General features: G+C 38.4%; 1 protein-coding gene across 1 annotated transcript in view; it reads left to right on the top strand.

Annotated features, from left to right (window-relative positions):
* LACE1 (lactation elevated 1) overlaps nt 1–13,055 on the top strand; it is a 390,750-nt gene that overhangs the window by 308,437 nt on the left and 69,258 nt on the right. The window contains exons 9-10 of the mRNA XM_006881166.1: nt 2,111–2,181; nt 2,438–2,538. Of these exons, the coding sequence (XP_006881228.1) occupies nt 2,111–2,181; nt 2,438–2,538 (172 nt within the window). The remainder of the gene's footprint in view (nt 1–2,110; nt 2,182–2,437; nt 2,539–13,055) is intronic.

Genomic DNA, 13,055 nt, shown 5'->3' with positions numbered 1-13,055 from the left:
GGCTAGGCTTCCAAAACCAGCAGAAGTCCTTGCCTTCAACTCTTGATAACCCTTAAAAAGCAGCTCACTTCCACAGTTGTGCTTGTCACCACACCTCGGTGAGAAGTTTCCAGTTAAACTCTCAGTAATTATGTTGACAGAGTCATTTAAACATCCATAAACTTGGTGTGGTCGTTGATATTTTCACTGGCTGTGTAACTTCTTTATAATCTTAGACTCTTTTGAGGGAAAAACAATTGTTCTTTTGCCTTAATTACTTATGTCTCAGTCATTCTGTCTATAATATTAGTTCCCCTCATTAAAATATCATTCAAAGTTTATATTAGTCAAACAAAATGTTCCGTGTAGAGTTAGCTATTCCAAATGGTGTTTGCAATATCCTTTGAAGTGAGTGTGTACTTGATATGTGATGATTCTAAACCCTTCATAATAACTATATACTTTGTTGTATTTTAAAGTCATTTGTTTAAAACATTTGAAGACTTAGGTACTTGTGTTAAAGTCTTTTAATGGATAATTATCAAGGAATAAAATAATTTTGGTTTATCTTTGTAAAAAGATTTCTATTGGTTTGCTTACAAAGTTCATACGCAGTGTGTTTCACACAATTGTTCATTCACATTGTGTTTCATACAATCATTCCATGTATTATGTTTTATAAAATTAATCACCTAGGACTATGCCCATTACTCTGTCCCCACAGGATCTTTCCCATTTCTTTTACTCCCTCCCTTCACCCACCAAATTGTGCAACCTGTGATTTCACCTTTACCCTTCCTTACCCCTCTGCTCCCACCGCTTCCCCCTCTGAGTCTCTATACATATTTTACAACAGTATTCACCATTGAAGAAAAATGTAAACAACCCACATGTCCAACTACAACTGAATGGATTGAGAAATTGTGATACATTCACACAATGGAATACTATGCAGCACTCAGGAATAATGATTTTGAAAAATATTACATAACTTGGGAGAAACTGGAAAGCATTATACTGAATAAATTGTCTCATGAGGACAAATACTGCTTAAGACCATTACTGTAAAAATAGAAGGATAACTAATTTTGGTTTCGTTTAATCTCAGTCTAAACAAAAAATTCTATCATATTAATTTTTAATAAGACTTTATTAGTATGAGTGTCCAGAATTCCATTTAATTGCTTCCACAACCTAGACAAGAATGATTTGTATGTCAAAATTAAGCATATTGGCAGGTCATCTTGTATAAGTTTGCATACAGAGTTAAAGTAAACTTAACATTTTTCACTTGAAATTTCTCATTTAACAGCCTTTATTTCTTCTGCTACTTACTTTACTGTATTGACTGTGCTAATTTATCAACCCCCCCTCTTTAAAAAAATGTGAGAGGAAGAAAGGCCACAGCATCATCACATTTTTCTGTGTGGGTTCCCTAAACCATCTGGTGATTCCTAATTAGAATACAAAAGATTCTGTGAGGAGATGAACTTCTTCATGGCTGTGATGGTAGGCATCAGAGGAGGAGAGAGTTGTCTTGAATTTCCACCGAGAACACTTTTGAGAAAAACTGTGTGGTCTATAATGTCCTTATCCTAGAAGTCTGATAAAGTTATTGATGTGCAGATCAAGTTGGTATTTTGAAGCTTATAATTTAATTCTGAATGTTTGATCCTCCCAGTCAGTGACTTGACTTTTTTTTTTAAAAGCAGCTTCAATATTTGATTTCACATATACCCTCTCAGTAGAAATTTCAAAGGATACTTTGCTGGCTGCTTGACTGCCTTGTCTATTTGCTCTTGTTTTGCATGTGAGAGCGAGCCAGGAGCCTTTCTTCTCATTGTGTACACATAGTATTAATGGATTTACTCTGCCTGTATCTTCTCATTACTGGAAACAGCTAGAAGCACAGAAGTCTTTCAGTGTATGCAAATAAGGCAGAATCATCTACCTGAGAGTTAATATTCTCTGCTTTTAAGTGTATTCTAAATCTAATGTTTGTATTTAGAGCATAACATCCTGTTCTCTCTTTTTTTTTCCTATGGGCAAAAAGCTAAGCAGGCTCAGGCAGCTGTTTGATGTTGGCTTCAAGTGTTATTAATTTCATATTCTATTATTCTTTTCACTGTAGCACAAGTGAAGCTGATGTGGAGGCTGTCATGGATAAGTTGTTTGATGAGCTGGCTCAGAAACAAAATGATTGTACGTAAGTTAATTTCTCTTGAAAGAGAATACATTTAGAACACAATGCCCAATCTCCACTGACCAATTAATAAGTTCCATTGCTGTATATGGGTTGATGCCACACTCAAGTGGCAGTCATTGTATCAGCATTTTGTCTAATTTATGTGTTGAATCATGTGCTATTATTCATCAAGCTATGCATTTCCTATCTGTAAGAGATGAATTTTATAGTAATTATCCAGACAAGATTGAGTCTTTGTTCATGTTCCCATAGTAACTAGACCAAGGATTCTAAAAGTGCAAGGGAGAGAGCTGCGGCTGAATAAAGCCTGTGGAACCATTGCCGACTGCACATTTGAAGAGCTGTGTGAGAGAGTGAGTATCCAGGCACGTCCAGACTCATTGGCCTTTTCACATGTTAAAATACTTCCTTCTCCTCTCTGCCAGTTTCAGATTTTAAAATACTGTCCACAGATTCAGAACTGATTTAAAAGTCTCATTAAGGGAAACCCTCATTTGTGTATGCCTTGTGTTTTTTTATAGATAGGGGCATAAAATTTGCACTTCAGGGGCTCTAAAGCAAGATTAGAAATAGAGAACTGTCAATTGGAAGAAAAAAATAAACGCCATTTTAGGGATATTTTGTAGAAGTCAAGCATGTTTTTTTGTTATGTGCCATGGTGTCACCTGCAACACATAGTGACCCTGTGTACATCAGCTCTGTAGCCTGCTCTGGCTTGAGCAGTCTCACTGACTCCATCACAACTACCCGAATAGCCCAGTTACTGCATCAATCCATCTCATTCAGAGTATTCCTCTACTACACTGTCCCTCCACCCTTCCAAGCATGATGTCTTTTGGTCCCATTGACCATAGGCCCAAAGTATGTGAGATGGAACTTCAAAATCCTAGCCTTGAGATGAGCTTGAGCTTGCATGGGAGAAGGAAGATGAAGTAATGCCACAACAATCCAAGGAAATAGTTTATGTTCTTCTTTTAGCCTGTTTGCTATTGCTGTATTGTCTGATATGTTAGTACCAGGATCAAAGGAAGTGAATTATACTTAATTATGAACACCCTAAACCAAAAAGCCAAATCTACTGCCAGAGAGTCAGTTCCAACTCAGAGCCTCTATATTACAGCGTAGAATGCCCTACAGTGTTTCTGAGATTTCAAGTCTTCTTGGAAGCAGACTGCCACATCTTTTGCTGGGCATGAACTGCCAACATTTTGGATAGCAGCCATATGCCTTAACCACAGTGCCCCAGAGCCCCACTGGCATCTATCTATTATATAATAAAATAATCAGTGGAGAAGAAATGTTTACACACCCATATTCGTACAAGCGAGCTGCACCTATTGCAGTTTTTTTACAGAAATCAGTTCTGCCTTGTGAAAGAGACATCACTCTAAGCATAATTGCTTGAATTTCTTTATTACACAAATTTATCATGTCAGCTGGTCTCTTAACTTTTAGGTAACTACAGAAGCTTGTTTTCAGTAAAAGAGAAGAGAATGTCTTCATACCTATCAGTAATTTTATTAGTATTTTCCTTAAAAGCTGGTGATGTATTTACTTTGAACTTGTACAGATTTGTAGGTGTTGAGCAAGAAAGAGAAGTCTCATCTTCAATTGCTTCATAGTAACTAAGCGCTCTGGAATTAGTAAGGCTCTGTCTTAGGATCCTTTGATAACACAGTAGCCATTCTCTACTATTCAGAGTCATTAGAGTGATATGGGCCTTTAGACTTTTACTGTATTCATTTCATTGACATCATAATCTAATTACTCCAGACATGTTCCTTTAAGCTCAGCTGTTTTCATATCTCTTAGCTAGAGACATTTGAGAAAACTCTTGTGTATTCAAATATGAAGCCCCTGCCCTTCTGCACAAGGGAACCACTCAGGGAAGAGAAGAACAGGCTTGTTGAGTCTGGGGAACAGTAAGGCAGATAGTTTCTCTTGGAGCAGGTGTTTATTTTTATATGCTTCTCATTTGAGCAAAGTTGTTGTTATGTGTCATTGAATGGTAAATGACTCATGGCTGATGGTCCAGTGGATTTTCAGGGACTGAATTGTTTAAAGACTGCCCGTCTCTCTCTCACAGAACATCTGTGGATTTGAACCACATGCCTTTGGGCAGGCAGCACAACTCCTTACCACTAGGCCACCAGACCTCTCTCTCATGGAAAATGAGTACTGGCAAAATGTCACTTATTGTTGTTGTTGTTATATGTCATCGAGTCGCTTGCGACTCATAGGGACCCTATGTACAAGAGCTCTAAATGCTGTTCTATCCTGTGCCAACCTAGCCATCTCAAACGCACTTATTCCCACCGCTCCAGTCACAGAATCGATCCATCTCACCAAAGGTCTTCCTCTCCTTCGCTTCCCCTCCACTCTGCCAAACATGTTGTCCCTTTCCAAGGACCAGCCCCTCCTTGCAACATGCCCAAAATATGTCAGATGAAGCTTCAGAATCCTTGACTCCAGGGAACACTCTGGCTTCACCCTCTCCAGGACAAACCTGTTTGTTCTCCTAGCAGTCCATGGTATATTCAACACTCTTCTCCAGCACCACAGCTCAAAGGCATCAATCCTCTTTCTATCAGCCCTATTCACTGTCCAACTCTCTGATGCATAGCACATGACGCGAAGACTATAGCCCAGATCAGGCGCACCTTAGTCTCCAGCCCGACATCGTTGCTCTTCAGTACTCTTGAGAGGTCCCTCACAGCCGACTTTCCCAATGCAATTCGTCTCCTGATTTCCTGGCTGCTGTTACCAAGAGCGTTGACTGTGGAGCCAAGTAAATTAAAACTGTTAACTATCTCAATCTCCTCACCATCCATGCTGATGCTGCCAATTGGCCCAGTGGTTAGAATCTTTGTTTTCTTGACATTTAGCTTCAGTCCATATAGGAGGCTGTAGTCCTTGATCTTCTGCAGCAAGTGCCTCAGGTCCTCCTCAGTTTCAGCAAGCAGGGTTGTGTCATCTGCATAAACCAGGTTGTTGATGATTCTTCCACCAATCCTGATTCCACATTCCTCTTTGTATAGCCCAGCGTCTCGGATGATCTGTTCTGCATACAGATTGAAAAGGTATGGAGACAGAATACATCCCTGACGGACCCCCTTCTTGATTTTGAACCATGTAGTGTCTCCTGGCTCTGTTCTGACGACTGCCTCCTTGTCCAAGTATAGGTTTCGCATTAGCACAATCAAATGTTCTGGGATTCCCATTCTTCTTAGAGTCAGCCACAGCTTGTTGTGGCCCACACAGTCAAAAGCCTTTGCATAGTCAATGAAGCACAGATAGACATTCTTCTGGTATTCTTTGCTTTCTGCCAAGATCCATCTGACATTAGCTATAATATCCCTAGTACCATGACCTCTTCTAAATCCTGCCTGAACCTCTGGCAGTTCTCTGTTGACATATTGTTCCAAACGTTTTTGGATAATTTTCAGCAGAATCTTGCTTGCATGTGATATCAATGATATTGTTCGATAATTTCCACACTCTTTTGGGTCACCTTTCTTTGGAATGGGAACAAATATCGATCTTTTCCAGTCAGTGGGCCAGCTGGCTGTTCTCCAAATTTCTTGGCACTTATTAGCAACCAAAATCTTTGTAGCATGGGTAGTAGGGAAGAAGGTTGAAAATAGAAACAATATTTATAAAAAATATTGCCTTGTTTCACAAAAATACAAATTTTAAAAGCAACATGAAATGAAGTCTTAGAATAAATATTGAATAAATGATTTCTTTTTTGGTGTAACTTTCTAAACAAAATATGTTATTCTTTTGTTATGTACTGTTTGAGTCGGAACCGACTCATAACTGATCCCACTGGAGGGTTTTCAGAGATAGTTAATCATATGAGAGGAGACTGCCCATCTTTCTCCAGCAGAACAGCTGGTAGATTCAAACCTCTGAGTTAACAGCACAATTCCTTAGAACTCAATCATGAGAGCTCCCTCTAGGATGCTTTATAATTTCCCTAGTGGTAATTATATTGTTACTGTTATTGTTAGGTGCCATCAAGTCAAATGTGACTCACAGTAACTCTGTGAACAACTAGTCTGAATCTTGTTCTATCCTGCATCATTCTTTTTTTTTAATAGGATTTTAACTTTTTTTAAAAGTTATTTTAATTGTGGTTTTAACAAACATTTACAGAGAAGTTAGATTTTCATTTATTCATTGTTGCACAATTTACCTCTCTCCTTGCCTTCCCTCTCCCCAGTTCACTTTTATTTTTTAATATTTATTGTTGTACAATTACCTACCTCCGCCCCGCCCAGTTCTCTTTGCAATAATACCTCTTATTCTGTATCATCGTCATCTCTGACATACTTGAGCCCATTAATGTAGTATTGTCAGTATACCTCATTGAGGGTCTTTCTCTCCTTCAATGGCCCTCCACCTTTCCAAGTATGATGTCCTTTTCCAAGGAATGGTTCTTTCTAACTACATGCTCAAAGTAAGTGACCCAAAGCATCTGCATCCTTGCCTCTAAGGAGCACTCTGGTTTTATCTTCTCTAAGACATATCCGTTGGTTCTTTTGACAGGTCATGGATGTTCAGTAGTTTTCCCTGACATTACAAATCAAAAGCATTGATCTTTCTTCTATCATCTTTATTCATTGACTATTTCTCAGACACATAGTAAGTGATTGAAAAGATCATGGCTTGAATCAGGCCACCTTAGTCTTCTAACTGACATTATTACTACTCAGTAATTTGGAGAGTTCTTTTTTGGCAGACTTTCCCAGTGCAATACATCTTTTGATGTCTTAACTACTAGTGCCAGCTGTTTTTATTGTACATCTAAGCAAGATGAAATCATTGACAATTTCAATCTTTTCTTCATCTATCGGCCTATCAACCCAGTTTTTATCTTCTTGATGTTGAGGTGTAACCCATATTGAAGACTATAGTCTTTTCTTTTCTGCAGCAAGTGTTTTAAGTCATCTTTTACTTTCAGCAAGCAAGGTAATGTCATCTGCATAATGTTAGTTGTTGATGAGTCCTTCTACTCTGATGCCACCTTTTGTCTTCCTAGAGTCCAACTTCTCTAATGATTTGCTCAGCATACATATTGAATAGGTGCGAAGAAAGAATACAACCCTGACACACAGCTTTCTTGATTTTAAACCATGCTGTGTTCCCTCGTTCTGTTTGGATAGAGGCTTCTTGGTTTAGGTAGAGGTTTTATACAAACATAATTAGATGTTCTGGGATTCCCATTCTTTGTACCATCACTTCTTTGTATGGTTATTTGATCACATGCAAAAGAATTTGTATAAAAATACTTAAGTAATGCTCTGCTGGAGAAGGAGGGGCAATCTCCTCCTGTGCCAATCAGATCTGATTCGACGGTACACAAGAAAAAAAAATCCCCTTCGGTAAATAATCAATTTGAGGTTTCCCTACTCAATTCTTCTTTTTTCTTTAATTGGTTTGCTCGCAAAGTTTGTACACACTGTGTTTCATACTATTCTTCACTCATCTTGTGTATCATACAATCATTCTCATGCATTGTGTTTAATAAAATCAATCACCATTGGACCTTGCCCATCATTACCTTGTCTTTTCACCCGGATCCTTCCCGTTTCCTTCCCTCTCTCCCTTCATCCACCAAACTGTGCAACCCTGTGGTTTCACCCTTCCCATCCTCAGCACACACACCACACACCCCCCTTGAGTTCCCATACATGGTTTTACTACTTATTCTTCTATTTTTACAGTAATGGTCTGATGTAGTATCTGTACTTATGAGACAGAGATAGTTCACTCAACATAATGCTCGTCAGTCTCTCCCAAATTGTGTTGTAGTTTTCAAAAACTGTTGTTCCTGAGTGCTACATAGTATTCCTCTTTTGTTTGTTGAGTATGTGAACTGTGTGGATTGTAACAAACTATAGCTAACATTAAGAAGAATGGAAATTTCAGAACACTTAATTGTGCTCACTGCATGGTTTAAAATCAAGAAAGATAAGTGTCAGGGTTGTATCCTTTTTCCATACCGTACACTAAACAAATAATTTGAGAGAAGAGGAATGTGGCATCATCAGCAGCCAACATTATGCAGATGACATGACTTTGCTTGTGGAAAGTGAGGGGGTCTTGAAACATTTACTTCAGAAGATAAAATACTATAGCCTTCAATATAGATTGCATCCCAACTACAAGAAGGCATAAGTCTTTAGCCTGTTGAAAAACATGATGATAGAGGAAAGACTGAAATCATCAACAGTTTCATCCTACTTGGATCCACAGTCAGCAACCTTGGTGACAACACTTAGGAGATCAGGAGATGTATTGCACTGGGAAATCCCTCTGTCATGGGCCTCTCCAAATTACTGAGGAACAGTGATGTCAGTTTGAAGACTAAGGTGAACCAAATTCAGGCTGTGGTCTTTTCCATCACTTACTATGCATCTGAGAGCTTGACAATAAATAAGGATTATAGAAGACGACTTGATAATTTTGAGCTGTGGTGTTGGAGAAGACTGTACTTAGTATTCCCTGACCAGCCAAAAGAACAAAACAAATATGTCTCCGAGAAAGTATAGCCAGAATGTTCCTTGGAGGTAAAGATGACAAAGCTTCAACTCATACTGTGAACATGTTGCTAGGAGAGGCACAGGATAAGAAGGGATTCAGATCCGCTAGTCATAAGGTAGCTATGAGTCATACTCGATTCAGTGGCACCTAACAACCACCACTCTTGTTTCATTAGCATTTCAGTCGCTGTCTTCTGAAGGGCTTGTGGTTTTTTTTTCACTAGTTTATTTACAAAATTCTAATACAAATTCTAACAAATTCTTTCCATTTCCCTCTCTCCACCCCCCCATCAACATCTTTTGAAATTTGTATGTTGTTATCTTTGTTTACTTTTTCTTCTTCAGGTTGGCTTGGTCTTCATTTATCTGTATGGTTTTGCCTTTTGCCTGCATTGTAATTATGTGGTCCTTAATATGTCAGGTAACAGCTAGGTGACTGACAGGACATTGACATGATGGGTTATTTGTAAGGGATGTTTGGGGAAAGACTAAATTTTTAAATGGTCAGTTCATTTTATTACAATGATTTTGATTTTCTTTGCAATCTTATAAAACTGCAGCAATTCAGATGAATACTTATGAAGAGGACTCTTGAAATCATTCAGCTTCAGAGATAGTCTAAAACTTAATCAGTTACAATGATCTTATGAGTAAGGCTAAATAGTTGCCAAAAATTGTTCAATAAAGAAAAATACACATCTGATATAAGGTAAAGGAGTAGGTCCACAGTGTGATTGGGACAATTCCAACTAATGATTGTTTTTGTTGGTATCCTAAGAGGCTCTTGAAATCTGAGACACATCTTACCATCACCCTGATACTACTAGGAATCACCTTTAGCAAGGAGTGATGGGCTGAAAGTCTAAAACTATTATTTCAAATGATAGCTCTTTCCAAGAAAAAAAAAAAGTAATATGCATCAGAGAGAAATCTATCAATATTCTAATAAGGGAGAATAAGTTTTGATTTTTTGATTGGAAGTCATTGATGTATGTCATAAATAAAATGGGGGGGAAGCACATTCACCTCTTTGTAGACATTCTCTTGACCTGTCCAACTGTCCTTCATCCTCAACCCCAGCTTTTATCAAATTTCCTCAGAATAAAAATCCTACACATTAACAGTTAGCAAAATTGTATTTACTTGAAAATCTGTGATTCAGTATTGTCCTGCTCAGAGAATTGCCCCTAACTAGGGGACCCTATGGTACCTACATAATAGTAGCTAACATTACCTCATAGCAGGCATCATTTTAAGCATTTTCTATGTGTTAACACGCTAAATGCTTAAAATAGGTAGGAACTATTGTTATCTCTGTTTTCTAGTTTGGGAAATTGAAGTGAAGAGATATTTTGTTACTTTGCCATGGTCATATAGCCATTGAGTGGTCCCCCCAGGATATGAACTTCTTAAAAATCTGAGATCTTCCTGAGGAAACACCAAACTGCCTTCCAGAGTGGTTGTACCATTTTACAATCCTACCAACAGTGTAAGAGAGCTCCAATCTCTCCACATCCTCTGCAGTATCTGTTTTGTCACTGTGACTGGAGTAAGATGGTATCTCAGTGGTTTTTAATTTAATCTCTCTTATTGCCAGTGTATTTGAACATCTCTTCATGTGTCTGTTGGCCATCAGAGTATCTTCCTTGTGAAAAATCTTCCCGTGTCTTTTGCTCATTCTGTAATGAGGTTATTAATCTTTTTCTTGTGGAAGCCCTGTAGCATTCTGTAAACTTTTGTTATGAGACCCTTGCCTGAAATGGCATTGCCGATTTTTTTGTCCCCCAGTCAGCAAGTTTTGTTTTCACCCTATTAGTAAAAATGTTTGATACACACAGGGACTTAGTGGGGACCTGAAAATGCAGGGTAATCATGGGCGTGGGTCAATGGTGATTCATTTTATAAAACAATGCATGGAGATGATTGTCTGAATAGATGGATGTGTAAAACATAATATATATAAACAAAACACAATGTGTATGAATTTTTATACCAACCAATATAAAACTAACATAATATTTTTTTAAAGTCTAGGATCTTACTAAGCATATTATTTCTGGAAATATCCTGAGCAGAGGTTGCTTCTAATCTTTAATAGGAGTACAGAAAAACCATAAAGAGTTTACAGATACTTTGTATTCCCACATGTGAGATAAGTTTTTAGTGTCTTATGGAGCATGAGGATGGCTAGGGAACAGACACCCTGCAGTTCTGAGAGCCCAGTCTGTGCCGAGAACCTTGGTAAAGAATGAGTCACCTCAGAGACATTTACACACTGGCTGGGAATGAGTGCGGATAAGGACCCCTCTGTAATAGCTGTCCTCGAAAACCTGTGTAGACCCTGCACCTTCAGGCTAGGGACTTCATGCTTTAGGCAACCCCATCCTTTCACCCTTTAATAAAAATACTGTCTTTATGTCTCCCTGCTGTGTGGAGAAAAATCCAGAAAACACTCTCTGAGAGAACTCCAGGGAAGATAAAGAGAGCAAGTGGGCATGGTGGTGCTGCCCGTCATTCTCTCTGTAGAGAACTACAGTAAAGGAAAATGAGGAAATGAAGCTGGCTCATTGCTGTGCATATGACACGAGCTTTCAGTTCTTAATCCTTTCTTTACGTTGGCACAGTTACTAGCTCAATTAGAGCATAGTAGAGAAGTTAGAATATGCCACTAAGGGTTTTTTTAAAAAATTCATACACCACTTAAAAGAGCTCTGTTGGCCTAGTGGTAAGAAGTTACACTGTAATCTCAAAGGCACACAGTTCAAATCACCATCTGCTCCAGAGGAGAAGGATTAGCAATCTCCTCTAGAAGTCTGCTGGGGGTAAGTTGTGGGTCAGTTCTGACGGGCAGGCACACAGCAAAAACAGGGGTTCTTGAGGGATCTTTGGTGACTAGGTCAGAAGTTGGGAAATTCTTTTGTGTGCTATTCACAGCCTCTGAAAACCCACTGAAGCCTCAGCTCTGATTGGTTCTGACTCAAAGACAGTGGTAGGGGTGGGGATAGAAAAACAAATAAACAAATAAAAAGACAATGAGGAGAAGGAGGTGGTCATTGAATTCACAGTTCTCCTTATTAATACTAGAATTATTTGCTTCCTTCATTGTGGGGAGGTTATTATTTTTAAATTTCACTGAAATGATATACAACAAAATATAAGGCAGTTTTTATATATCTAATTCAGTGAAATTGATTGTGTAATTGAAATTATGTAGCCATTCTAGCTATCAATGCCACCCCTATTAACATAGCATTCATATAACCTATGAAATACTTTAAGCATGTGGCCAGCAGGGACTGGTCCTTGGAGAAGGACATCATGCTTGGAAGGGTGGAGGGACAGCACAGGAGAGGAAGACCCTGGATGAGATGGATTGATATAGTAACTGGGGCAGTGGGGGTTGGTGTGTAGGAATCAGTGAGGCTGGCTGAGGACAGGGCAGGCTTCAGAACTGCTGTGCATAGGGTCTCTATGAGTCACAGGTGACTCGACAGCACATAACAACAACAGTCAAAAGTCCATATACTGCTCCACCTCTCACCCCTGGTAACCCATAATTGTGATGACCTTTGAAGTAATGATGCAAAAGGAATGATGGATTAAACGGCTGCTATCATAACATGAACCAAGGCAGTGACACCCAAATGTATTATATTCTATACTGCCTGATCACAGCTATCTATGTTTTGAGAAAAGGGAGAATATACTCAAAATGAGAATATACAGCTGAAAAAAACCCAAAACCCATTAATAATGCCAACATGACATGTATGAAGTATGAATGTAGGAAAACTGTTGTCAAAACTGTATGAAGTTGTGCAAAAATGAAATAAAACACATGAAGATGGATGTTGTAGGCATTATGAACTGAGTTGGGCCACTTTAGATAAGACAATCATACCTGATTATATGATCTACTATGCATATCATGCATATATATCATGATATGCTAGAAGTAAAAAACTAAGGGGAAAATGGTGTTGTATTCATAGTTAAGATAGTTTCAAGGTGTACCCTAAACTATAATGCCATGAGTGCTAGGATACTACCCATAAGCATACAAGGACAGTACAGTAATTAAAAATTTATATGCAGCAACAACCAAAACGAAAAGAGAAGAAATTGAGAATTTCTACCACATTTGCAGTCTGAAATTGACCAAACATGCAATCAAGATGCATTAATAATTATTGGTGAAATCTACAACCAAGAGAAGATAAAATAGATGAATGGGACCTTCTAAGAATCAAATCCCTATGCACATCCAAAAACTTCTCCGACAGGGTAAAAAGGGAAGCCACAGACTGGGAAAAAGTATTTGG

The sequence above is a fragment of the Elephantulus edwardii genome, unplaced genomic scaffold (genome assembly GCF_000299155.1).
Source record: "Elephantulus edwardii isolate Elephantulus edwardi_28Jun2011 unplaced genomic scaffold, EleEdw1.0 scaffold00013, whole genome shotgun sequence".
NCBI lineage: Eukaryota > Metazoa > Chordata > Mammalia > Macroscelidea > Macroscelididae > Elephantulus > Elephantulus edwardii.
The sequence above is the reverse complement of the archived record's forward strand: the minus strand, read 5'-3'. Positions and strand labels throughout refer to the sequence as shown.